The sequence below is a fragment of the Ipomoea nil genome, unplaced genomic scaffold (genome assembly GCF_001879475.1).
Source record: "Ipomoea nil cultivar Tokyo-kokei standard unplaced genomic scaffold, Asagao_1.1 scaffold2957, whole genome shotgun sequence".
Taxonomy (NCBI): Eukaryota; Viridiplantae; Streptophyta; class Magnoliopsida; order Solanales; family Convolvulaceae; genus Ipomoea; species Ipomoea nil.
The window spans coordinates 2,006,977-2,032,094 of record NW_017619385.1 but is presented as its reverse complement, the minus strand read 5'-3'; the positions used below and the strand labels follow the sequence as shown (position 1 = coordinate 2,032,094).

The 25,118-nt window shown below is 36.0% G+C and overlaps 2 protein-coding genes across 2 annotated transcripts; both read right to left on the bottom strand.

Annotated features, from left to right (window-relative positions):
• Positions 1-6,942: 6,942 nt before the first annotated feature.
• LOC109162777 (putative disease resistance protein RGA4) lies at positions 6,943-22,712 on the bottom strand. The gene is made up of 3 exons (XM_019311457.1): positions 22,708-22,712; positions 11,539-11,543; positions 6,943-8,215 (listed from the first exon to the last, which is right to left on the bottom strand). Exon 3 carries the CDS (start codon positions 8,189-8,191, stop codon positions 7,217-7,219), a length of 975 nt encoding a protein of 324 aa, XP_019167002.1. The 5' UTR covers positions 8,192-8,215; positions 11,539-11,543; positions 22,708-22,712; the 3' UTR covers positions 6,943-7,216.
• On the bottom strand, positions 7,217-10,564 carry LOC109162704 (putative disease resistance protein At3g14460). The gene is made up of 3 exons (XM_019311389.1): positions 8,766-10,564; positions 8,625-8,660; positions 7,217-8,516 (listed from the first exon to the last, which is right to left on the bottom strand). Exons 1-3 carry the CDS (start codon positions 10,562-10,564, stop codon positions 7,217-7,219), a joined length of 3,135 nt encoding a protein of 1,044 aa, XP_019166934.1.
• Positions 22,713-25,118: the final 2,406 nt, after the last annotated feature.

Here is a 25,118-nt window from a genome sequence, read left to right as displayed (position 1 = left end):
CAAAAATAGTTAAAAGAAAAATAGCAAAAATAAGAACAAAATACTTACCAAACAGCACCTTGTCATTCACTTGAGTAGGGTCTTTCAAAGAGTCATAGTTTTTTAGCTGAAACATCTTAGTAGGAAAACCTTTGCATTTTATGGCCTTTACCCGAGTCTTATGGTTTAGCCTGATCATATATTTGTGATAACAAATTTTGTACATATAATAGTGGGTGAACCCCAAAATTTTTTTGACTGAATATAGCTTCCCTTCTATGAAAACATTATTTTATTTTTTGACATCATTATTTTGCATGTTCAAATGAATGAAAGTTCCCTGCAATAATGTTAGTGAAATATATAAAACATTAGCATAAGGATAACCTTAAACAGTGAAGAGAAAACAAAAAGTGTAGATCAAAAATCTGTTTAGAGCCTAGATTTGGTAGAGCAAAAAAATGGTTTAGAGACTAAACATTAAACAGTAAAATAAAATATTAAACACTGAACTAAAATATAGAATAAGGATAACCTGGAACAGTGAAAAGAAAAAAAAAAGTGTAGATGAAAAATCTGTTTAGAGCCTAGATTTGGTAGAGCAAAAAATGGTTTAGAGACTAAACATTAAACAGTAAAATAAAACATTAAACACTTTACTAAAATATAGCATAAGGATAACCTGGAACAGTGAAAAGAAAAAAAAATGTAGATAAAAAATCTGTTTACAGCCTAGATAATGTAGAGTATAGATAATGTAGTGCATAGTTAAACAGTGAACCGAAAACAAAAATATGTAGATCAAAAATCTGTTTAAAGCCTAGATAATGTAGATCATAGATAATGTAGAGCATAGTTAAACAGTGAACAGAAAACAAAAATGTGTAGATCAAAAATCTGTTTAAAGCCTAGATTTGGTTGAGCATAAATTTGTGTAGAGCCTAAACATTAAACAGTAAAAGAAAATATTAAACAGTGAACATCATACCTCTTTATCGCAAAACAACACTTCTCGACTCTTAATCTCTGTAGACCCTTTTTCAGCGATTTCGTAACATCTAACACACTTTACTCTTATTGCTTTCTCCCTATCGAGAGGACCAATATCCTTTACAGCTACATACATTGGCATGGTTTCTTTGCTGATATTTTTGTTTTCTTTTTTTTTTTTTTTCTGGTTGGCAGGTGATACGAACTGAAGATAAGGTGGAGTGGGGAGGGGATGTCTCCATAGTCATATGCTTATATACAATGTAAAACCGCATTTCAAAATCTATGATGTTATCTTGGAAGTATGAATGGTGCGGGCGACCTTTCAGTTTCCAAGAGCATGGTGATCAGACATTTAGATCATTGAGTCTCTTTATTATGAGTGTATTTATATTTATTTATTCGAGATTTGAGAAGTATGTTTTCGAAGAAGTGTTTAATATAAACAGTCTTTTTTAGAAGTCTGTAATTATTAGAAGTCTATTTAAAATGCTTTATTTTATTTGGTATTACCAAAAAGTAGCCGGCATAATTAAGTTGCATGCGTTAATCTTTGTTGAGCGCCATTTAGTGTAGACCTTTTTTATATATATAAAGTGACGTCGTTTGATTTGAGCCGGAAAATGGTTTAGGTAGAAAGTTGTTGCTTTATTATAATAAGAGATAAGAGATTGTAGAATTACTATAAATTTAACTTGTTTAGTTGATGGTATGAGTTACTTTTGAATTAATTGTAAGATTATTAGTTTGATTAATTGTGAGATTTCGAATATCAAATTGCTGGACAAGTTTTGAAAGTTGTTGTGAATTGTAAAAGATGTACATGATTTAATTGGGTGAAAAATCGTAAAAAAAAAAAAAAAAAAAAGAAGAAGAAGAAGAATAAATTAAAAAAATAAATAAATAACCGACGTCGCTTATTTTGTTTTTTTTTTTTTTTAAATTTTAAAGTTAACATACAACATCGGTTTTTCATAAAACCGACATCGTATTTGATTTGTTTTTTTTTTTTTTAAATATACGGCGTCGGTTTTAATAAAAAAATCGACGTTGTTTCTTAATTAAAAATATTTTTAGAAAATGTACGACGTCGCGGTTATTTCTTAATAACCGACGTCGTATGTTAATATTAAAAATTTTAAAAGTATATGACGTCAGTTTTTTTTAACCGTCGTATCTCTTTATTTTTTAGGTAATATTTGATCTAGGGGAGCTGAAGCCTGGGCCCTCCTAAAAGGAATCCAGCGGGCTCATGTGCAAAAATACAACAAGGTAATATTTGAAATTGATTCAAAGGATATCGTAGATCGAAGCATTCTGCAGTGGTAAGAAGTTCGACAATCTGGTCGACAACTTGATCTATGCATGCAAAAAGGAAATAAGGGGCTTAGAGGAGTGGAAGCTTGAATGCATTACGAGATAGAAAAATAGAGCAGCAGACTATCTCGCCCATAAAGCTGGCAGCATGGAAAGAGGCACGACTATCTTGCACTCTCCATGCGAAGAGTTAGCAGGAATCCTTGAGGAAGATATAGTAGGTGTCCCAGCGTGGCGCCAATTATAAATATAAACATACTCGGGTGATGCGTAGTATATTTGCAAACAAATAATTCTCGGAGTACGAGTTATCAATCCACAGGGAAGTGGTTGTATCAATCACTAGTTACTAACTTATTCATTAGAGCTAATCCTAACAATTACTTAGATGATTGATTGGCATAAAATAAATAAAATAAAACAGAGGTTCAGGATTTTGAAAACAATTAGAGAGAAGTTGAGATTCATGGGATTCAAGTATTTAATCACCTAGTGCCAATTATCGTTTGCAATATTTAGTTTGGAATTAAGATTTGTGTGGGAATGCAAAGTGGAATCGAATTACTCCCGTAATCTCTATTCCTAGTGAATTTCCACTCCCACGGCTTAAACACCCAATAAGATCAAAGATCAGCATTCAATTATTCCTAATTACTACCATCTCCCAATGAGCAATAATCTAAAATGAACTTCCCCTAATAAGTTTCTCTTTCCCAAGGACCAACCATTAGGTGCAATCGTGTGTGCCCTCATTTATGCCCCAACTCCCATTGGTGACACAAACATGGCTATGAAGCTAGTAACTATGGCCATTAATTACAAGCATCAAACAATATTATCACGATTGCAACACAAGTATTAAACCCAAATAATAATATATTAAAGAAACTGAGAGCTCAGGCACATAGGTTCATAAACACTTTTACCCAAGAATCTCTAAAGAATTTAGCCAAGCATGACTAAATTATACATAACAAATATAAATAAAGCATTACAAATCATCAAAAGAGTACAAGAATTAACCAGACGATTTTCCCAAATCTCCCTAGTCTTCTTCTTGCTTTCCAAGACAACTTGTGGCTCTTGATTTCTCTCCTTCTTGTCTCCAAGAATCTCTGAATTCTCTCGGTCCCCGTCCTCCCATTAGGGTTGAGGAAGGAGGGATTTTATAGTGGGTACAAAGTTGAGATGAAATAGGAATCTTGTACAAAATTGGACTCAAATTATAATTCCTAAAATAAAGAAATTGCCGTAATAAAATTGAAGTTGGAATTTGGACTTTGGAATTGAAGTTGATTGGGATTTGGAATTGAAGTGTGAAGTTGGAATTTTGAATCTGGAACGCTGCTGCAATTTCGGAAATTAACGTCGCTCGACGCGTCGAGACCTGCTGTCTCGACCGGAATGTGTACTGGAAATTTTCGACGTGTCGAGCCTTTGGCTCGACGCGTCGAATCCTCTGGGTCCCGAACTTATCTAAAATTGCTCCGAATTCATCCTTGAACTCCCCTTGCTCATATCTTTGACCTAAAATGGTTCAAAAACACTAACAAACACCGTAAAACATTCAAAACAAGTGTGAACCATAATTAAATGATAATAGCAAGGAAAATATGTATTAAATAAGCAAAATTAAAGAACTTAAATATTGAGATGATTCAAAATAACTATAAAAACAAGCACAGATGTGATAACATCACCGGGTATCCCCCTTCCAAGTGATCTAAAAAAAAGTTTATTAAGTTATTTCAGTTATTACTCAAAAATCGATAAAAATCAATAGTTGCACAATTATAATTTTTGGATCAATTTTTAAATGCTTAAATCAATTTAATTGTTTGATCTAGCCTCTAGGTGTTTGGTAATTAGTTTTTCTTTTTTAGCTATTTTTGGAGCAAAACAATAATTTTTGAAGATTTTGTTTTCAAAAAGCCCTTAAAATAGAAATTTTCAAAACAAAATCAATTGATTCCATGCCCACTTTGGTTGAATGCCCTCCAAGACAGATCATGTCAGATCACGAAAGCTTCTCTACACAAGTTTGTCTACACAGGGAGTAGCAACAGTCGAAATATTTTTCAAATCATCTGACAAATGGCGCAAAGGCTATTTTCTAGAGCTGCGGAACAAGTTGCAGATCAAGTTGACAAGCTTATCAAATCAACTACATGCAAGATGGACGATCAAGATTTGAAGTTGATCAACGGGCAAATAGCTTTTATTAGCTATATATACCCAAGAGACTTGAAGAACCAATAGCAGTCGAGAGCAAGAAAAGAAAATCCAAGAAAGCGAGCAGTACTTAATTAGAAAAATCTTCAAGTCTGAAAAAAAAATCTTTATTTCTTATTCTTGTAAGGGTAGAGTAACAAGGAGAGCTTGTGAAAACCCAGGGAGAGTGTAACTTTGTGCGTATCACTCGTGGTGTAGGAGTACAGCGTTGTGCGAAGTACTCGAGGGGATGCGGAGTAACAAGGGAAGCTTGTGAAAAATCTTGTAGGAGTGTAGCATTGTGCGTAGCACTCGGTAAGTGTCGACGGGCACTGATTCACTATTGTATCTGGGTGATCGAAGGATAGTGAATTCCGTCTTTGGAGTTGGTAGGATATATACCTCGTGTCCGTGTTCCCGTTTATAGTCAAGTCGGGGTCAGTCGGTTCGGATCTCAGTCTGCGAGTCGAGGTCTAAGGTGACGGGTTAGACCCGCCACCTTCCTGGACCTATAAAAGGGCTTATAGCCCTCCAAGTTAAGGGCTTTTTTCCCTTTCCACTCCCTCTCTACAAGGAACATCCTCTCTCAACCCTCTCTAGAAAAACACAAGACAACATGAATAAAATAAGCACATTTGCTCTATCTCTTCTCTATATATTGTTCGTACATTACATACATACAAGATACACTACGAGTACACCCGAGAATTAGTACTATCAGGAGTGAAAGGAGAAGAGTGGATTAGGAGGATTACACCACCTCCGAACCACTATAAATTTCTCTCTCTCTACTTTACTTTACTACTCATTTATTTGTGCATGCTTAGTACTATTGCGAACTAACCCGATTCAACTTATTGCATATCGTTAATCATTTGGCTTTGTTAGTTCCCACGTTTGCATGCAAGTCATATTTTATATACATCATATTTGAGCTATATCAAGTCATTCTAACATGCTGCATGTTTTGAATTCATCATTGAGCACCACACAATTGAGCATAACACTTTACCGTACATTTATTCCGCTGCACACTCTAAGTTAAATACTTGATTATTTACTTGTTACTTGGAGTTAAAATTACTAAAGTGTTATCAGTGTGCAAAAGTTAGAAAAGTCTATTCACCCCCCTCCCCCTCTAGACATTTCGCCACCCAACCGAGACCAACAAAAATTAAAAATGAGTTTTAATTGCGGTAGCTAGTTTGGAAGCACATACTACTACATACCCTAAAATGTTTTTTTTTTTGTTTTTTTTTTTTATTTTTATAAGTAATTGGTTATAAAGCGTTTGGAATAGCAATAGCTCTAAACACAAACACACCACCCTTACTACTGCATGTCATTTTCCCAAATTTTTCTATTATTTTAATAAAAAATAAATCATTGTTTATAATAATCACCTCATTGGGACAGGAATTTTCTTTATCTAGCATACATAGTTGAAAAACTAATTGATAATTGAAAAATAGTTGAAAGTAAAAAGAAAAACTAAAAGCTAAAAACTATCATACAAGATGGATGTGATTAGAAGTGTTTGGTAAACTTAAATGTTAAGCAAAATGATCAATATTAAAAAAAAAAAAAAACAAAAACAAAACAAAACAAAAAAAAAAACAAAAAAAAAACAAACAAACAAAGAAGTCATATTGACATGAAATATGTGGAGTATAGGTTTTATTTTTCAAATTTTTTAAATTTATAAGTATAATATATAATATTTATTTGAACAACAATCCAACTATTTTATACATAATACAAATCAAATAAGTTAAAAGGATGCAAATTCTGTTCTAACGGCCAAATCTTTGAGCTGCAACTTGTTTAATACAGTCTTAATATAGAGGAATACTCCCACCAGAAATTCTCAACCTCAATGGACCCAAATGAATACTACACATACTCACATACTCTCACTTTCTACTCCATAATTTTATACTCTGTACTGAGGCGTCACATTCTAATAGATCTAAAAACCTAGTGTCACATTCTTTCACTATTCTAATAGATCTAAAATTTGTACATGTAACGAAAATTATACTCCATGAAAGTACATATGTCATTTTCCATATGCTACACGGTACACACTTCACCTTTAATAAAATGTACATTATGGATATGCGATGCATCCATTAGGTGACCATATAACAAAAAATTTTGTGTCAATGAGGAAGCAAGAGGTTGGGAGAAACAATGATGGTAAATGCATTCTCTGAAAGAAATAATGAAAGGTCGCAATAACAAATCTCAGTATCTCATACACCAAATAAATCTTTTATGATAATTTTTTTTATTAAAAAAAAACATTGTTTTCTTTGTAGTACATACATTAGTGGCCGAAGTCATAAAATATACAAGCTTAGACATGTCAGAGGACACCTTAGCTTGCTCAAGTGAATTATTGTCATATCATAACAACTCCTCAAAACATAGCTTGATAAATAGACACCACTAGCAAATCATTTATATTATAGAAAAATTATTAAAAACACACTTTAATAATCATAAATAGGTTTAACAAAAACTCAAGATATATTTAGTTCACACCTTCACATCAAACCCAATAGATATACGAGTAGTACAAATATATTCAAAGTGTAAAAAAGTTAAATTAAACTTGATAGTTTTTGTTCAAAAATTTCAAAGTTGTTCGGATTTTTAACTTTGTAACCATAAGATTAAAAGTCGGTACGAATCCCATCTAGTGAGAGAGGCAGCCTTACCCGGAAGCACATGACGTCACCATTTCATATTCAACTTTGAGATTTGGACAGTTGTTGATCTTCAAAAACTCCAGCCTGCTTAAGATGTGATGTGGCACTGTCTTAAGTTTCCGGCATATATTTAGTTCCAACTCCTTGATGCATGGCATTATTATTATTGTTGTTGCTTCTTGTTTGAAGTCTTCCCACTCCTCCCACTCGTAACAATGGTAGAACTCCAATTTCTTCAGCTTTGGAAAAGCAACGCCACCTACTTGTGCTACTCCCAAAAACTCACTCCCTACATATCTTAGCTCTTTCATGCCCCATATGAAAAGAGTCTCCAGAGAAGGCAGTTTGCCTAATGGAGGCAAAGATGAACAATTTACGCACCATTTGATTTCAAGAATCCGTAGATTATCAAAGGAGGACAATGTAATCCAGGAAGGGAAGTGGGTTCCTCCGTACCAACTAAGTTTCAAGGTTTGCAGTTTGGGAGATGGTTTCAGAGCTTCCATCACATCTATTCCCACATTGACTACCGGAGAGTCCTTGATCTTCAAAGACTCCAGCCTAAATAAGGGATGATGTGACACTGCCTTAAGTTTTCGGCAACCAGATAGTTCCAACTCCCTGATGCATGGCATTATTATTATTGTTGCTTCTTCTTTGAAGTCTTCCCACTCCTCCCACTCGGGACAATTGTAGAACTGTAATTTCTTCAGCTTTGGAAAAGCAACACCACCTACTTCCGCTACTCCCAGAAACTCACTCCCAACATATCTTAGCTCATCCATGCCACTTATGAAAAGAGTCTCCAGAGAAGGCAGTTTGCCTAACGGAGGCAAAGAAGTTGAACAATTTTTGCACCCCCGAATTTCAAGAATCCGTAGATTATCAAGGGACAGTGTAATCCAGGAAGGGGAGTGGGGTCCTTTGTACCGATTAAGTTTCAAGGTTTGCAGTTCTGGAGGTGGTTTCAGAGCTTCCATCACATCTATTCCCACATCGACTCCCTCCCAGAAATGGAAACTCAATTCTATGATGCTCTTCTTGTTTCTCAATTTTGCTTTCTCTGCTTCCTCCACATCTGCTGCGCTATTCATATCGCATAAAAAGTGTATGGATAGCTTCCCTTTGAGTTGGTTCAGGTTCTCCATGTATCCCAACTTACTTGACTCTTTCCCCACCTTAAACACATTTAAACCACAAAGCTGAGTTAGCTTTGCGATACCTTGGGGCATCATCTCCAGCCTCTTGGTGCCTATGATGTTAAGGTCTCTCAAGTTTATCAAATTGCCAATCCCTTTGGGTAGTCTGGAAACACCTACACATTCTTTAAGATTCAAAGTTTCCAAGTTATACAAAGAGCAAATTGCATCAGGTAACTCATGCAATTGTCTACAATAACTTCAATTAATGTACCTTAACTCATGCAAATTTCCAATCCCTTTCGGCAGCCTATATAAAAACCAACATTTTCTAAGATCTAAAGTTTGCAAGTTATATAAAGAACAAACTGCATCCGGTAACTCCTCTACCGCGCTCCTACTTAAATCAATGTACCTTAGATGAAGCAACTTTCCTATCTTCTTTGGGAGTTTTTCCAACTCACAGCTATGCAATCCTAATACTCTCACGGATTTCAGACCATTGAACAAATCTGGAATATATTGTTCGGGAGAAAGGTTGTCAGCAAAAAAGCTGCCAAGTTTTCCAATATCACAAATGGAAGCGAGATTCTCATTCCAATCCGTGGTGTTTTGCCAGAACAGATGACGTATATTTTTAATCCCAACCTTATCCTCGTGCTCGTCAAAACTGTAGCATTGATTTTTGGTAAGAAACTGGGCAAAATCATGCACTATGTCATGCATTTTACAAGATATGATAATGTTGGAATCCTTGTGATCTTTCCTCAAATCTTGGAAGAAAGAGCGCATTGCTAAACCCCCAAATAACTCCCTGCCTTTTGATTTCATCGTCACGTAACCTTGTGCCATCCAAATTCTGATGAGCTTATCTACCTTTATTTCATAATCTTTGGGAAAGACAGCACAGTATGAGAAACATTGCTTCATCTTTGGGGTCAAATCAGCGTAGCTTAGATACAAATGAGGGAAGAGTTCTGTTACCACTTCATCCAACTCCCAAATTTTATTGTCTAAAACATTTTGCCAATCATCCCTAGTGTCTTTGAAACATAGCAGGCTTCCCATGACCCTAGCAGCAAGTGGCAATCCTTTGCACTTTTGAGCAATTTTCTGACCAATATCTTTCAGTTTCTCACAATCCTCTTCCCTTCTCCCGGAAAATGCTTTCTTGCTAAGCAACAACCAAGCTTCGGAGTCAGATATTAGATCCAACTGATGCACATACACACTTGCCATCATTTTAGCAACCCTTTCACTCCTAGAGGTCACCAAAATTCTACTCCCGGGGAGTCCATCCTTGAGAGAGTTCTTCAATGGCTCCCACATTGCATACTGCTCGGTCCACACATCATCCAACACAAGTAGAAACCTTTTCCCAGACAAAGTGCTTTGAATCTTTTCCAGTAACAGTTGGAGTTGGGACAGATCTGTGGAGCTTTTAGTGGTAAACTCAACAATGGCTTTTGCAATCTTGATCTGGTTAAAAGGGTGGGAAACACAAATACACACCCTTTCATCACCAAAATGGGTCTTGATCTGTTCATCCTCAAAGACTAGTAGAGCAAGGGTAGTTTTCCCTATCCCTCCCGGGCCCACTATGGAAATCACAGGGGGACCATTTCCATTTCTTGATTCGTCTTCTCCAGAATTCCCCACTAACTTGCTTATTAAAGCACTGGCATCGGATTCCCGACCTTGAATCTCTGACACATCCACATCAAACGTAGTGGTGACTCGTTTGGATTCTTGATCAGAGTGTGATGCAGCACACGTGTGTGTTATAGATGCATAATCAAATTTGAACTGATCTTTCTCTTTCGTAATCCGATCAAGTCTTGAATCCAGCTTCTTTATTTTCTTGGCGATGTCTCGATGCATAACAAACCTTTTGAATTGGATACACGAAGGCTGCAGGAAACTGCTTTCTGGACTCTCGAGCTGTTGTAGTCTCAGAGTTCTGGTTCTCCACTCGTCTAGAACATCGTCCACTTGGTAGGAGAAGTGTTGGATATCTTGGGTCCAGAGCTTGATGCCATTTTCCTTAAAGCTTCTCTTCTCTGCATCATCCAATACCACACAGATTTTCTCGAGCTTTGATGAGAGGTTTGTGATCTCCTTCTCCACACCCAAAGCTCTTTTTAGCTCCTGGGCTTGGTGCTTCAGGATGTTGATCAGATCTTTCACAACACTGGAGATCAGACCGTCGGCCATGGTTTGCTAATGGAACTACTCTGTGTCTCTGTGAGTATGGGACCTAAGAGAAGGAAATTAAATATTTGTTATTTGCATGCTTGATGGGATCGGAATGGGACAAACATTCCCAAGAATTAAAAAATAAAAGAATATCAGAGGTTTCTTACAGTGCACTGAACTGCACACTTTAAGTCTAAGATAAGAAAAGTAAGCCGGCATCAGAAAAATAATCTTTGCAATATTTTGGTATAATTTAGTCAATGAACAATACACAGAAAAATAAGATGAAAGATAAATGGTTTTAAAAAAATTTCATTTCATTTTTAGTCATAGATTTTTAGGTGGTCGTCAACTTTTAATTTTTTTTTTTTTTTAGAACTGTCCTTGTTTATTATTGTCTCATAATCATTTTTATTCTCGATCAACAAAATTATTTAAATTTCATTAAATTCTAGGGCATGTTATGATAAATTAAAAAAAAAAAAAAGTAAATTATCACCTCTCACCTATAAATTTAAGAGCAAAAATAGAATTCCCACATGCTATGTCGGGTCGGAGTGTGGGGCCTTTAGGGTTGGGGATTCAGCCTTTTGAGGTAAGAGCAAAATGGAATTAACTTTTTTAAAAAATTAGAAGTGGTTTACTTCATTTCTCTGTTTTTCCATTTCTCCAGTTTTCTGATTTTCCTTCAGTTTTTGATTTTTTGATTCTCTCTCTCTCTCTCTCTCTCTCTCTATATATATATATATATATATATATATATATATATTATTAAATAAATTACAATTATTTCAATCATTTTAGTACATAGTTTGATTACACAACAAAATACGCAAAATCTCATTAAATACAATCATCCATATAGCATTTATACAATAATAATAACAATAATAATAATAATAATAATAATAATAATAATAATAATAATAATAATAATAATAATTTGTGAAATATGTGCGCATCAAGGAAAAGGAAAATAGCTGTGGAAAGGCTGGACCTAACAACACAAATACTGTTCACCTGTGTTTTCTCTAATCTTCTATTTGGAGAAGTTGAATTTTGAGTTCTCCAAAAACATATACAAAGTTGGAGAATGAGGGTGAAATAAGCATTTTGAGGCATAAATTTAGTAAATAATTTTTTCAATTTTTATTTTTTCCACTTCTTAATTTCTCCATTTTTCTGAAAAAAAAATCCCTCATGCATAATTAATCTGGAGTACATTTCACTCTTCAAAGAACAGACATCCTTGTCTCATTAGGAGATGTTCCAAAAATACACATCAAATGATAATATTTCATGCATATACAAGTATAAGACAAATAAGTATTTTTAATGTGTGAAAATACTTTAAGAAAGTCACCAAAATATATATATATATATATATATATATATATATATATATATATATATATATATAAATTAAGTTCCAGCGCGGGTGAATGTTTCCCGTGCGGTTGTGCAGTTTTAATGTGCGTGAGTTTTGTACTTAAGGTGCGTGAGTCTTGTGCTTAAGGTGCGTGAGTCTTGTGCTTAAGTTGCGTGAGTTTTGTGCTTAAGGTGCGTGGGTGTGTACTTAATGTGAGTAGTGTTGAAACTTAAAGTGCATGAGTTTTGTGCTTAAGGTGCGTGAGGTTTGTACTTAAGGTACGTGAGTTTTGTGTTTAATGTGCGTGAGATTTGTGTTCTTAATGTGAGTAGTTGTTGAAACTTAAGGTGCATGACTTTTGTACTTAAAGTGCATGAGTTTTGTGCTTAAGGTGCGTGAGGTTTGTGCTTAAGGTGCGTGAGTTTTGTGCTTAAGGCGCGTCAATTTGTGTTCTGAAGGTGTTTTTTGTGTGCTTAATGTGCTTGTGTTGTGTACTTTAAGTGCGTCAGTGTAATGCTTAATGTGCGTCCACCCGCACAACTGCACAGGAAGCTTTCCCCGCACCTGATCCATTCCCTATAATAATAGAACTGTCTGAAAAGGTTTTTCCACCAAAACATAGGGGCATATTTGTCAAACTTTGTTAGTCTCCAATTTTTATTTCCAAAAAGTATTACAAAACTTTGACTCGTAATTATTTTACTTAAAATTATTGCTAATTGATCACGGTAAAACTCCATTGGTTACCCCAATTTAGTATCCAATTTTTATTTCCAAAATTTATTACGGTTAATTGATTACGGAAATATTATTTTGGAATAAAATATGATACGGTTAATTGATTACAGAAATATTATTTTGACAAAGAAAATATGTTGGCAATCCTCTCCATAATTACTTACCTATTGATTACAGAAATATTATTTTAGAATAAAATATGCTGTTAATCCTCTCCATAATTACTTACCTTAATAATAATAATAATAATAATAATAATAATAATAATAATAATAATAATAATAATAATAATAATAATAATAATAACAACAACAACAACAACAACAATAATAATAATAATTAAATTCTCTCCAATATGCTGGCAATCCTATTACGTTATTACGTTATCTACTATACTAATAAGATCCCAAGAGAGTTAGGCCTATAATGGGTAGAAAAAATAACTCTATAATTGGTAGAAAAAATGACGGTCAAATTTTTTAATCAAATGAATGACTCAGATTGATCGGATTTTAATTTTTCTTTAAGATTTCCTAATTTATCCTTAATGAATATGATTATCCGTTAACTCATCCCAATCAAAGTTGGCATAATTAGTACTCTATTTTACTCTTATTAAATGAAATATTAAATAATAATTTAGTAGCTACAATAAAAAATAATACATATGCATTTCTTTAATTTAGAATTATGTGTCTACAATGTTTTTATTCAAAAAAAAATTATTCATTATCAATAAATTAAATAAGAGAAATAATTTTATTAGTTATATTATATTTATTTTTCTCCAATATAAGAATTCTTTACATTCAAATTCATCAATTGATTATATTCGCTACATTGTCCCTACAATGTCTTTATTAAAAAAATTATTCATTATCAATAAATTAATTAAGAGAAATAATTTTATTAGTTATATTGTCTTTATATTTCTCCAATGTAAAAATTATTTACATTCAAATTCATAAATTGATTATATTCACTACATTGTCAATTATCTTTTTTTGTGCACTATTTTTTAATTAAATATCAAAGTTATAATACAAAATAATGCTATATATTTATTTACCAAGTATTTTATTAATACCATGAAAAAATTTTTAAAATATAATTAATAAAGTCAATCATATTAACTACTTGAGGGATTTGTTGACAAAGAGAATATTCAAATCACACAACAAATTGAAGTGAGAAATACCTTGCAATATCCTTGTTTGACAATCATCAGTTAGCGGTTAGCGTTAGTGGATTATATTAGCGAATTTGACTAGCGAATTTGACCAGCGAATTATATCAACGGTTGGTAAAAAGATATTTGAAAAAATTAGCTGTTTAGATTAACATGTAAAATGAAAAATTGCATATATAATAATAATAATAATAATAATAATAATAATAATAATAATAATAATAATAATTGTTTAAAAAAAATTAAGTCAATCATATTAACTACTTGGGGGATTTATTGACAAAAAAAAAAAAAAAATTCAAATCGCACAACAAATTGTAGTGAAAAACTATCTCGCAATGTCCTTGTTTGGCAATTAGCAGTTAGCTCTTCAATATTAGTATATATTTAATATTTTATGCCTTAAGTTTTATTTGCTCTCCCTTATGTCCCGTATTTGGTTTCAAACATACCTATACAATTATTTTATTGACAATTATAATCAATCTTTACTATATTATCTTACATTTGTAAACTTAGAATAGCATATTTAAATACGCAAATTTAACATTCAATTATCTATGCATGAACAATTCCAATATAATTTGACATTGATATACTTTAAAGTACTTATTAAAAAAAAAAAAAAAAGCATTGGGCATTATCTCAATCGCGTAATGCACGTAAAAAACTAGTTAATATCATAATAAGCTAATAATCAACGCCTTAATTACTTACCTTAATAATAATAATAATAATAATAATAATAATAATAATAATAATAATAATAATATGTCAAGCACATTGTGCTCAGATGATATCTCTATGACTCCCTTTGAGGGAAGGTCACAGGATTGAACCCACTAATACTTAGCTAAAGTATAGAAAAGATACTATCTTGTAATAGAGTATATAATAATAATGCTATTACCTTATTTAAATTATTACAGTACGGGCAATAACAACAACCTTAGAATCTGTTCTAGAAGATATGGGTGTATTATTTATTCTGTTAAATGTTTAATTTACTTTTTTTTTCCAAATATTGTATTTTTAAAATTTTGAATGCTATTTTACATCATTCATGAAATTATACAATCATTGATAATAATGATTACAGTCAAATAATAAATTTGTAATGGTATTTTCAATTCAGTAAATGCATTCTTACATTATCATGCAACAGTAACAAAATTTGTAAAGGTATTATTTAGAATTATTTAGTGTTCAATGATTAATTTAATTTTTTTTCATTTATTGTATTTTAAACATTTTTAATCGTATTTTACATTGAGTACATGCATTCAAGAAATTATAAAATCATTATTTGACTGTAATGATTATGGTCAAATAATAAATTTATAATCAATCTTTTCATCAGTATATGCATTCATTCAAACATTATCCCAGTATATATACAAAATCATGCTTATTTTTAAAATTTTTATAAATAACTTTTGTGTTATAAATAATCATGTAATAAATAACTTCTGTGTTATTCCATTCCTAAATTACTGTAATTTAGAAATGAAAGATTGGAGTTATATGTATTTGATTTTTTTTATCGTAATCAATATTATTGTAATTTATTCCATTTTTAAAATTTTTAATGGGCTCAGTGTAACAATATGCTTATTTTTAAAAATTTTAATGGTATTTTGCATCATTCACGAAATTATACAATCATTAATAATAATGATTACGGTCAACTAATAAATTTGTAATAGTATTTTGCATCGAGTATATAAATTCTTACACTATCATGCTCAATTTTTTTACCCGTGATTTAAAAAATTTGTAATGGTATTTTCAATCTAGTACATGCATGCATTCTTACATTATCATGCTCAATTTTTTTACTCGTGATTTAAAAAATTTGTAATGATATTTTCAATCTAGTACATGCATTCTTACATTATCATGCTCAATTTTTTTACCCTAACAGTAAAAAAAATTGTAAAGGTATTATTTAGAATTATTTAGTGTTCAATGACTAATTTAATTTTTTCCTTTTATTGTATTTTAAATATTTTTAATCGTATTTTACATTGAGTACATGCATTCAAGAAATTATAAAATCATTATTTGATTATAATGATTACGGTCAAATAATAAATTTGTAATCAATATTTTCATCCGGTATATGCATTCATTCAAACATTATCCCAGTACATGCATGATGTACATAATCATGATTATTTTTAAATTTTTTATAAATAACTTTTATGTTATAAATAATCATTTAATAAATAACTTCGGTGTTATTCCATTCCTAAATTACTGTAATTTAGGAATGGAAGATTGGAGTTATATGTGTTTGATTTTTAAAATTTTTTTTTATTACCGTAATCAATATTATGTAATTTATTTCATTTTTAAAAATTTTAATGGGCTCAGTGTAACAATATGCTTATTTTTAAAATTTTTAGCGGTATTTTGCACCATTCACGAAATTATACAATCATTGATAATAATGATTACAGTCAACTAATAAATTTGTAATGGTATTTTGCATCGAGTACATACATTCTTACACTATTATGCTCAGTTTTTTACCTGCGATTTAAAAATTTGTAATAGTATTTTCAAGCCAGTACATGCATTCTTACATTATCATGCTCAATTTTTTTATTCAATAGTAAAAAAATTTGTAAAGATATTATTTAGAATTATTTAGTGTTTAATGATTAATTTAATTTTTTTTATTTATTGTACTTTTAACATTTTTAATCGTATTTTACATTGAGTACATGCATTCAATAAATTATAAAATCATTATTTGACTGTAATGATTACGGTCAAATAATAAATTTGTTATCAATCTTTTCATCAAGTATATGCATTCATGCAAACATTATCCCAGTATATGCATGATGTACATAATCATGCTTATTTTTAAAAATTTTGTAAATAACTTTTGTGTTATAAATAATCATGTAATAAATAACTTTTGTGTTATTCCATTTCTAAATTACTGTAATTTAGGAATGGAAGATTGGAGTTATATGTGTTTGATTATTTTACTTTTCTTATTACCGTAATCAATATTACTGTAATTTATTCCATTTTTAAAATTTTTAATGGACTCAGTGTAACAATATGCTTATTTTTAAAAATTTTAGTGGTATTTTCATCATTCACGAAATTATACAATCATTGATAATAATGATTACGGCTAACTAATAAATTTATAATGGTATTTTGCATCGAGTACATACATTCTTACACTATCATGCTTAGTTTTTTTACTTGTGATTTAAAAATTTGTAATGGTATTTTCAATCCAGTACATGCATTCTTACATTTTCATGCTCAGTTTTTTTACCCATCAGTAAAAAAATTTGTATAGGTATTATTTAGAATTATTTAGTGTTTAATGATTAATTTTTTTTTCATTTATTGTATTTTTTACATTTTTAATCGTATTTTACATTGAGTACATGCATTCAAGAAATTATAAAATCATTATTTAACTGTAATGATTACGATCAAATAATAAATTTATAATCAATCTTTTCATCCAGTTTTTCAAAGAAGACAATTTCCTTTAATTGTCTCATGTGCAATGGCGATTAATAAGAGCCAGGGTCAATCACTTTCTCATGTAGGCCTATTCTTGAAAAACCCTGTCTTTTGTTATGGACAATTATATGTTACAGTTTCAAGGGTCACTACTCCAAATGGATTGAAAATATTGATTTGTGATAGTGATAGCAAGAAAACAACTTCAACAGCAAATATTGTATACAAGGAAGTTTTTCAAAATTTGTAACAATTTCAAATCATTATAATATCATATTTTAAAAGTATAGTTACGTTGTTACGTTATTAAATTTATTATCTTCTCTACATATCTATTGATACTGTTGCACTTATTTTATAAACCAACAAAATTGTATACTTCTAATTATTATAATTATTTAAAACTTGCACTTTTAACTTTATTAATTAAATATATATTAAAAAAGTAATATTCATGCACCAAGACTATATGGTCTAATAGTACTCGAATTGGACTTTCATTTGAAAGGTTGTGAGTTTGAGTCTTAGTGAAAGCCTTCTTTGTGGTAGTAGCATTCAAAAAAATTACTTATTTTACTTGAAATTTCGGATGAACGCGGCGTGTTTTGTGTTTTGTTTGTGTTGAAGAAACAAACATGCCCTACGGTAGTGCGTGTTTTGCTTTATTTTTTTTTGACAAAAAAAAAAAAAAAACCAAAAAATAAACAAACAAACAAACAAACACGCCCTCAAGCATGGCTTGTTATTTTATTTTATTTTATTTTTTTTGTTGCTATCACTATCCCAAATCAATATTTTTATTAAATAACATTTTCACATATATGAGTGTATAAATATTGAATGAAACTGTAGTTATATCGAAATAAAATTGTAGTTGTGTTGAATTGAAACTGCAGTGTATACAAAATGAAACTGAAGAATAGAGTTATTTTTTGCGGAACGGTGCGGAAAGGCGCGAAACAAATTCTGTTTCTTTTCATTAAATAAAACGACATCGTCTTGATGCGCGGTGCATAATCGATTATGCACCACGATGTACATTATAATTTACCATAAATGTGTGACACCCGAAAATATTACGAAGTATCAACCTTATTTCCAAACAAAATATATTTTCAGGAAAACTATTTTAAACCTCTATCTCAAAATTTATTTTTCCAAAATTATTTTATCAAATTTTGTGATCCAAAAATATTTTGAGAGTTGATAAATAAAATTTTATTTTAAAAACCTCCGCCTTATTGATCTTTTCGGCAGAATAAAATTTGGAAAAAGACAAATTATTTTGGCCATGTTTGGTAAAATAGTTAGCTTCAATTTTGGCTTATTTGACCACTATTAATTATTTGATTTGGTTAAAAAAAATCAATACAAGTGTTTAGTTAATTAGCTTTTTGTAACTCCAAAATTTAAAATTTAAAATGTTGCTCAAAGAAACTTTTTTCAATTAGCTTTTTGAAAAAAAAAAAAATTATACCAAACAACTATCAGCTAACAACTCATTTATCAAACACTTTTTTACAATCTACTAATTTTATCAACTAGTTATACCCTTTAATTGACTCAATCAGCTAACCGCTAACAGCTATAAGCTAACAACCATTTACCAAACAAGTTGTTTGTTTTTTTGTTCCTTGGCTTTTTCTTGAGTTTCTTCCCTTTCGTCAGTCAACCAAGACATGCAACCACTCTATCCTTTATTTATTTTATTTTTTTTGAAAACCACTCTATCCTTTATTTAATTATTATGCTTTGGCATGATTAGGCGGCAATTAGCCACCTTAATATCATATTCTAATCACACCTTTGGCAGGTTATGGGCAATTAGCCACCCAAAATCCGAAATCATTTACTATGCTTTCCACCTAATCCTTTTATACAAAACCATGTGCAGCCGCCCTTGTCATCTTCTTCAATCATCTAGCTAGCAGCCCATCCTTTTTCCTTCCCTTATTTATTTATGGCTGATAAGGGAGGCAAATAATTGAGTAGCGCCGGAAGTATTGCATGTGTAGCACTATGATCCACTTTCTTCTTCTTCCCTTCCAAATTCTTTCTACTTTTCTTTGGCTATAAATACAAGAGAAAACCAGACAATTTTTCACCAGGTGATTTAATTAAAAATAAGGGTTATGTCTAATAATTTAGTTTGAACCTTCATTGTATTTGTTCCGAGATGTAATTTAAATATAATAGAGTAATCTATTAGATAAAGACAATAATATAGAAGGTGATGTTTTTAATATTTAAATTTAAATTTCGCTGTAATGATAGAAATTTCTATTTATAAAGGTAAGTGATGGATATATTGAGAACCGACCCGAGGGCACAGAGCAAGAATGGGTCCCGGGGCGGTGCCGCATACCCGCCCTGGCACGAGGCTTCGGCACGTGGCCCCTGCGCGAGCCACAGCTGGAGGTCGGACCGGCTTCTCCACGGGGTCGGACTGGCCTCTCCACGGGGTCGGACCGACCTCTCCACGGGGTCGGACCGACCTCCAGATGGGCCCGGTCCGAGCTCCAGATAGGCTCGGCCCAGCCCCCACACCGCGGCCCGATCGCGAGACCGGGCGCGTTCAACGCCAGATCCAACTACCCCCCGTTTTAGGGGGAGGCGGTTGGGGGGTTTGGCTTGTATAAAAGCCCCCCTGCCTGTCCTAACAAGACGATCTACTTTTTCTACATACTTTGTACTAACGAATCATTGTAATAGCCTATTTACGGCATTTAATATAATATACGGTCCTCACGACCCACGGTTCCTGAGACCTTACGACATCATTTCGTTCCGTTTATACATTTCTATATTACGTTCTTATCCGGGTTTAATCCCGGGTTAATTAATCCATCATTGGTGCTCTTATTGAGAGCTGCTGCACCAGCTCATGCGTGTTCTATATCCATTGGTCTACCGCGACCAGCTACTATGGCAAGATCGAGATCCAACTCTCGTCATACCAACGGTTCCCGCGGCACCCAGCTCGTCGCGAACGGGAATGGCCCCAACGGGCCCCCCGCTCCCAGCATCCAACCGGCCGCTTCCACCAGGCCGGGGGGAGATCTGAGGGCCGAGCTCACCAACCACCGTAGCAGCGCTGCACCACCACCCCTATCGCCCCCGCTCTAGCTCGCGCACTCATTCGGGTGGGGGTGGCGGTCTTTGAACAGGCCTCCACGGCGCTGGCACGTGCGCGGCGGGCTTTGGGCAGAGGAGTAAGCTGACCTAGGCGGCACCCGAGGGGCGCTGGCTCCACTTCCACCTCCACCTATCTCCAGGGGGCGCAATGGGCCGAGCGCCCGGCCACCCCCGGCACATGCCACACAGGGGGAGGTTAACTCGCCTCGACCAACGGACAGACGAGGAGGCGGGGACTCCCGCCGAACCGCCGGCACGGCGGCGATGGAAGGGCACCAACCCAAACCAGGCCCGCCCTGGAGAGGTTGGGCGATCGTGTGTCGGACCGGGACAGGTTGGGTCCGAGGCCAGCCAACGGGCCACCAGAAGCGGAATCATGCTTCCGCCAGCCAATGCGACAGGAATCGGTCACTCGGAGGTCGCCGAGCCACGGGCCCCGTGCCCAGCCGCGGCACGAGGCTGCCTCGCGTGGGTCCGCAGGTCGGGTCCCCCGACCCCACCCGTGACGTGAGCAGGCCTCTCGGGTCGAACGATCGGGTGAAACGAATGGTAGAGCTCCGAGCTCCCATCGGGAAGAGGTCGAGCAGCTGCGGAGGAGGATGGACGAGCTCCAGAAGAAGATCGATGAGAGGGACGGGCCTCCGGAGCCCCAGGATGTGTTGGCCTCCCCATTCGCGAACACCATCATGGATGAGCCCTTACCTCGAGATTTTCGTTTTCCCACCATCAAGGTGTACTCGGGGGCCACGGACCCACGGTCACACCTCAGCAGGTACAGGGCCGCCATGATGATCACCGGGGCTACCGACGCCATCTTGTGCAGGGGGTTCTTTGCCACCCTAGATGGGTAGGCGCACTTTTGGTTCGGGTCCCTCCCGGAGGGGTCCATCTCCACCTTTGCGGACCTCACCCTGCAGTTCCTGTCCCATTTTGCCACCAGCATGCAGCGAAAGAAGAAAATCGCCGACCTGTGTGATCTAATGCATGGGAGCTCGGAGTCATTAGCCAAGTACCTCAGCAAGTGGAAGAAGGAGGCCATGGGGGTTGCCAACTTTGATGGGAAGTCGGCCATGCCTATTTTTCGAAACAACTTGAGGTCGGGTGCTTTTCACCAGGACCTCATCAGGTACCCACCCCCCCAGGTCCAATACCGACCTGATAGACAGGGCAGCCAGGTACGCTGACGCCGAGGTTGCCGAGAAGAGGAAGAAGGAGCAGGAGGAAGGGAGAGGTCGAAAAGACAAGGCCCCCCAGGAGGAGCGCAAGGCGCCACGGCCACACCGACGTGAGTACGCTGAGGGGCCCAGGCTGAACCCCACACGCTATCTCACCTCGTTGACACAACCTGTGGGTACCGTCTTGGCGCACGCGGAGGACCAGGGAATCGTGGTATTCCCGAAGGAGAAGTGCATGAAGATATCGGCGAGGGGGGACCCCAACAAGTATTGCAGGTTCCACCGGCAGAAAGGACACGATACAGATGAATGCATCCTCCTAAAGAGACAAATCGAGGAGCTCATCCAAATGGGTTACCTCGGCCAATTCATTAAGAAGCCCGGCCAGGCACAAGGCCAGAAGCAAGACAATGTATGGAGGAAGGGGGGTGGCCAGGCGCAATCCACCTCGGCACCTCGTAAGAGGGACCACGACCACAGCTCCGAGGAGGAGGAGAAGACGACAGAGGACTCCCAGCCCCTGAGGAAACGTACCATCTATGTCATCTTTGGGGGGCCCAAGGGAGGGGACTCGCCAGCTGAGCGGAAGAGGTGGGCGAGAAGCTTGTACGTGGGGGAGGTCACACGAACGCCCCACGAGAATAAACCGAAAAGGGAGCCCATCACGTTCACCGACGCTGACCTACCAGACAGCCCCCTCCCCCACCGAGACGCCCTGGTAGTCAAGCTAGACATCAACAACATGGTGGTGCACCGGGTGCTCGTAGACACGGGTAGCTCGGTGAACGTCATGTACTACGACACTGTAACACCCCAGATTTTCAGAACTTTTAAAACTTATGTAATAAAGATAGAATCTCATTAAATCCCAAAATACGATACAAAGAGTACGGGGTGCTATGCCACACCTAAGCTAGAGAACTTAGGTGCACAGGCTAACTACTAATATCCTCAATAATGTAAACGCATAGACATGGCACTCAGGCCGAAAGGGAAACTATCTACTTCTACGCTCCAAGTTCTAGCACGTTCCAGTGACTTACTCTTCTGTGACTGAAAGCCAAATATATCTGTTCAGCGATAGATGCTGGTAACTCATTCCAACGCGTTGAAATACAATACATATAGACATATATATAGATATACGAAAACCAATTTGAAGTATGAAGATATATCCTACGAGACTCTAGCTTTTAAAACAGGGATCGACTCAACAGATAGGGCTAAGCACAGACAGCAGTTATACCCAGCATAGTTTACAACAGGCAAGACAGGTAAGATAAGCACAGTTAATAATCATAATTCAACATATACGATTCCCAGTATAAATCCCACAGTCACATCCCCAAGATACTCATAACAACAACTCATCCATATTTCATCACATAGCACACTTTGTTGGCGCCATAGGACCAATCGCATGCCCATACATGAGGGTCAGCGCATATAGCTCTGACACGGCCCCGCAGTACCCTGCCCCGTATCGCAACACGGAGGGGTCGATCGCAACCGACCGATGAACCGCGGCTCATCATAGTTTGATCGCAACCAAACAGTGGACCGCAGCCCAAGAGTATGTCATCTGACCGCAGCCAGGAAATATGAACCCCCGCAGCTCATGTAGAAACGTTTGATCGCAACCAAACGGTGGACCGCAGCCCGAGAGTGTAAATCTGACTGCAGCCAGCTTCTGAACCGCAGCTCAGGAATAACCAATCCGATCGCAACCGAATTGGGGTATCATGCACACATAACACATAGCAAGCACATGCAACCCACATTAACACATTGGGAAGGGGGAGAAAACGTATAACAAAACCTATGCGTGATCCTTCACATACTAAGAATAATCCTAAGGGGTTCATACTTCTTTCACCTAGGTCAACGGGATACCAATTCAACTAGCATGCAATATACAAGACTCATACAACCTACGAACGGTACCCAAAATATCAAACTAGACATAGGCACGATAGACGGAGTCCGTTGGGACACCACGGGGGTCGGGGGAACATCGAACGGGGAAGCCAAAATCCCAAAGTGGGGTTCAAACCAGCGGGTAGCCGGTGGGTGAGGGATCACCCGCCGGCAGTAGCTAATCTGGGCAGCGGGTGCCCGGCGGGCAGCTGCCCGCTGCCGGCGTTGCCCAAGAAGGCCGCGGGTAGGTGGCGGGTCCCCTACCCCCACCTACCCCCCACTGACTCTTTTTCACCAAAAACGCCCCGGGAACCTTTGTGGAACCCGAAACCATGCTTAGACACTTTCAAACGCAATTGATAACACACGTAGACAATTAACGGGTCAAAGATCGAGAAACATATGGCACATAACCTATCATGCTTTTCTAAACATAATCAACACCCAATCATGCGAATTCCCACCCAATATACCAAGAATAATTCCATACGATACAACCTAGGGTTCTAATCATTTTTAAATCAACAAGGACACAATTCATCTTCCAATATCAAGATTCGGTAAGAATATCATATAAACATCAAGAACATCCTACAATCATCAAGAACATCATATAATCATCAGGAACGTCATATAATCATCAAGAACATCATATAATCATCAGGAACGTTATATAATCATCAAGAACACCATAATTATCAAGAACCTTTCATCATCAAGATCACCCATGGAATCATCCCACCAATCATCAATAATAATATCACAAATCATCAATACACAATAATATGGGGAAATCCTAAGAGGGGAATCATAGCTATGAAAATAGGTTTTGTTAAGACATGGGTTACCTCTTAGCCTTAATTAATTCCTTGGCTATGAAGGGTCTTTCTTTAAGCTTTCTTGCTTTCTTGATTTCTTCTAAGGGAATTCTTGGAGCTCTTTGGGGTGGTGAGTCGTTTATTGTGGTGGGGGGTTCTAGGTGCCTCTTAAGTCCCCTATTTATATATTTAGGAGTCCTGGTTAGGAACTAATATTATAGGCTTGCTAATTCTATTCCTTTTGGAACTAAGGGTTGGGTTTAGGGATAAGGGCCCATGGACTATGGTGGACCTTTCCTAATTAATTATTGTGATTTAATTCCTTCTTTTGGGTAATTTGTTAAATGATTAATTGGTTTTAGGGATCGTAACACGGGGTGTTACAGACACATTCACCCAGCTGGGACTTTCAAGAGGGCAGCTGGAGCAGGTACAGACCCCCCTTTCCGGGTTCACGGGAGACTCAATTGAGACGGAGGGGTCGATTACTTTGGAGGTGGAGATAGGCACCCCACCTCACACAGGAGGTGGGAGGTCGAGTTCATAGTCGTCAAAATCAACTGCGCCCACAACATCATTCTCGGCCGACCCACCCTAGAGGACCTCAGGTGCGTGATTTCCATGGAGCACCTGTGCCCCAAATTCCCGACACCGACCGGGGTTGGGGTCGCCCGAGGGGACCAAAAGGTGAGCCGCAGTTGCTACTTGAAGGAGTGCCGCCAAATTGGTC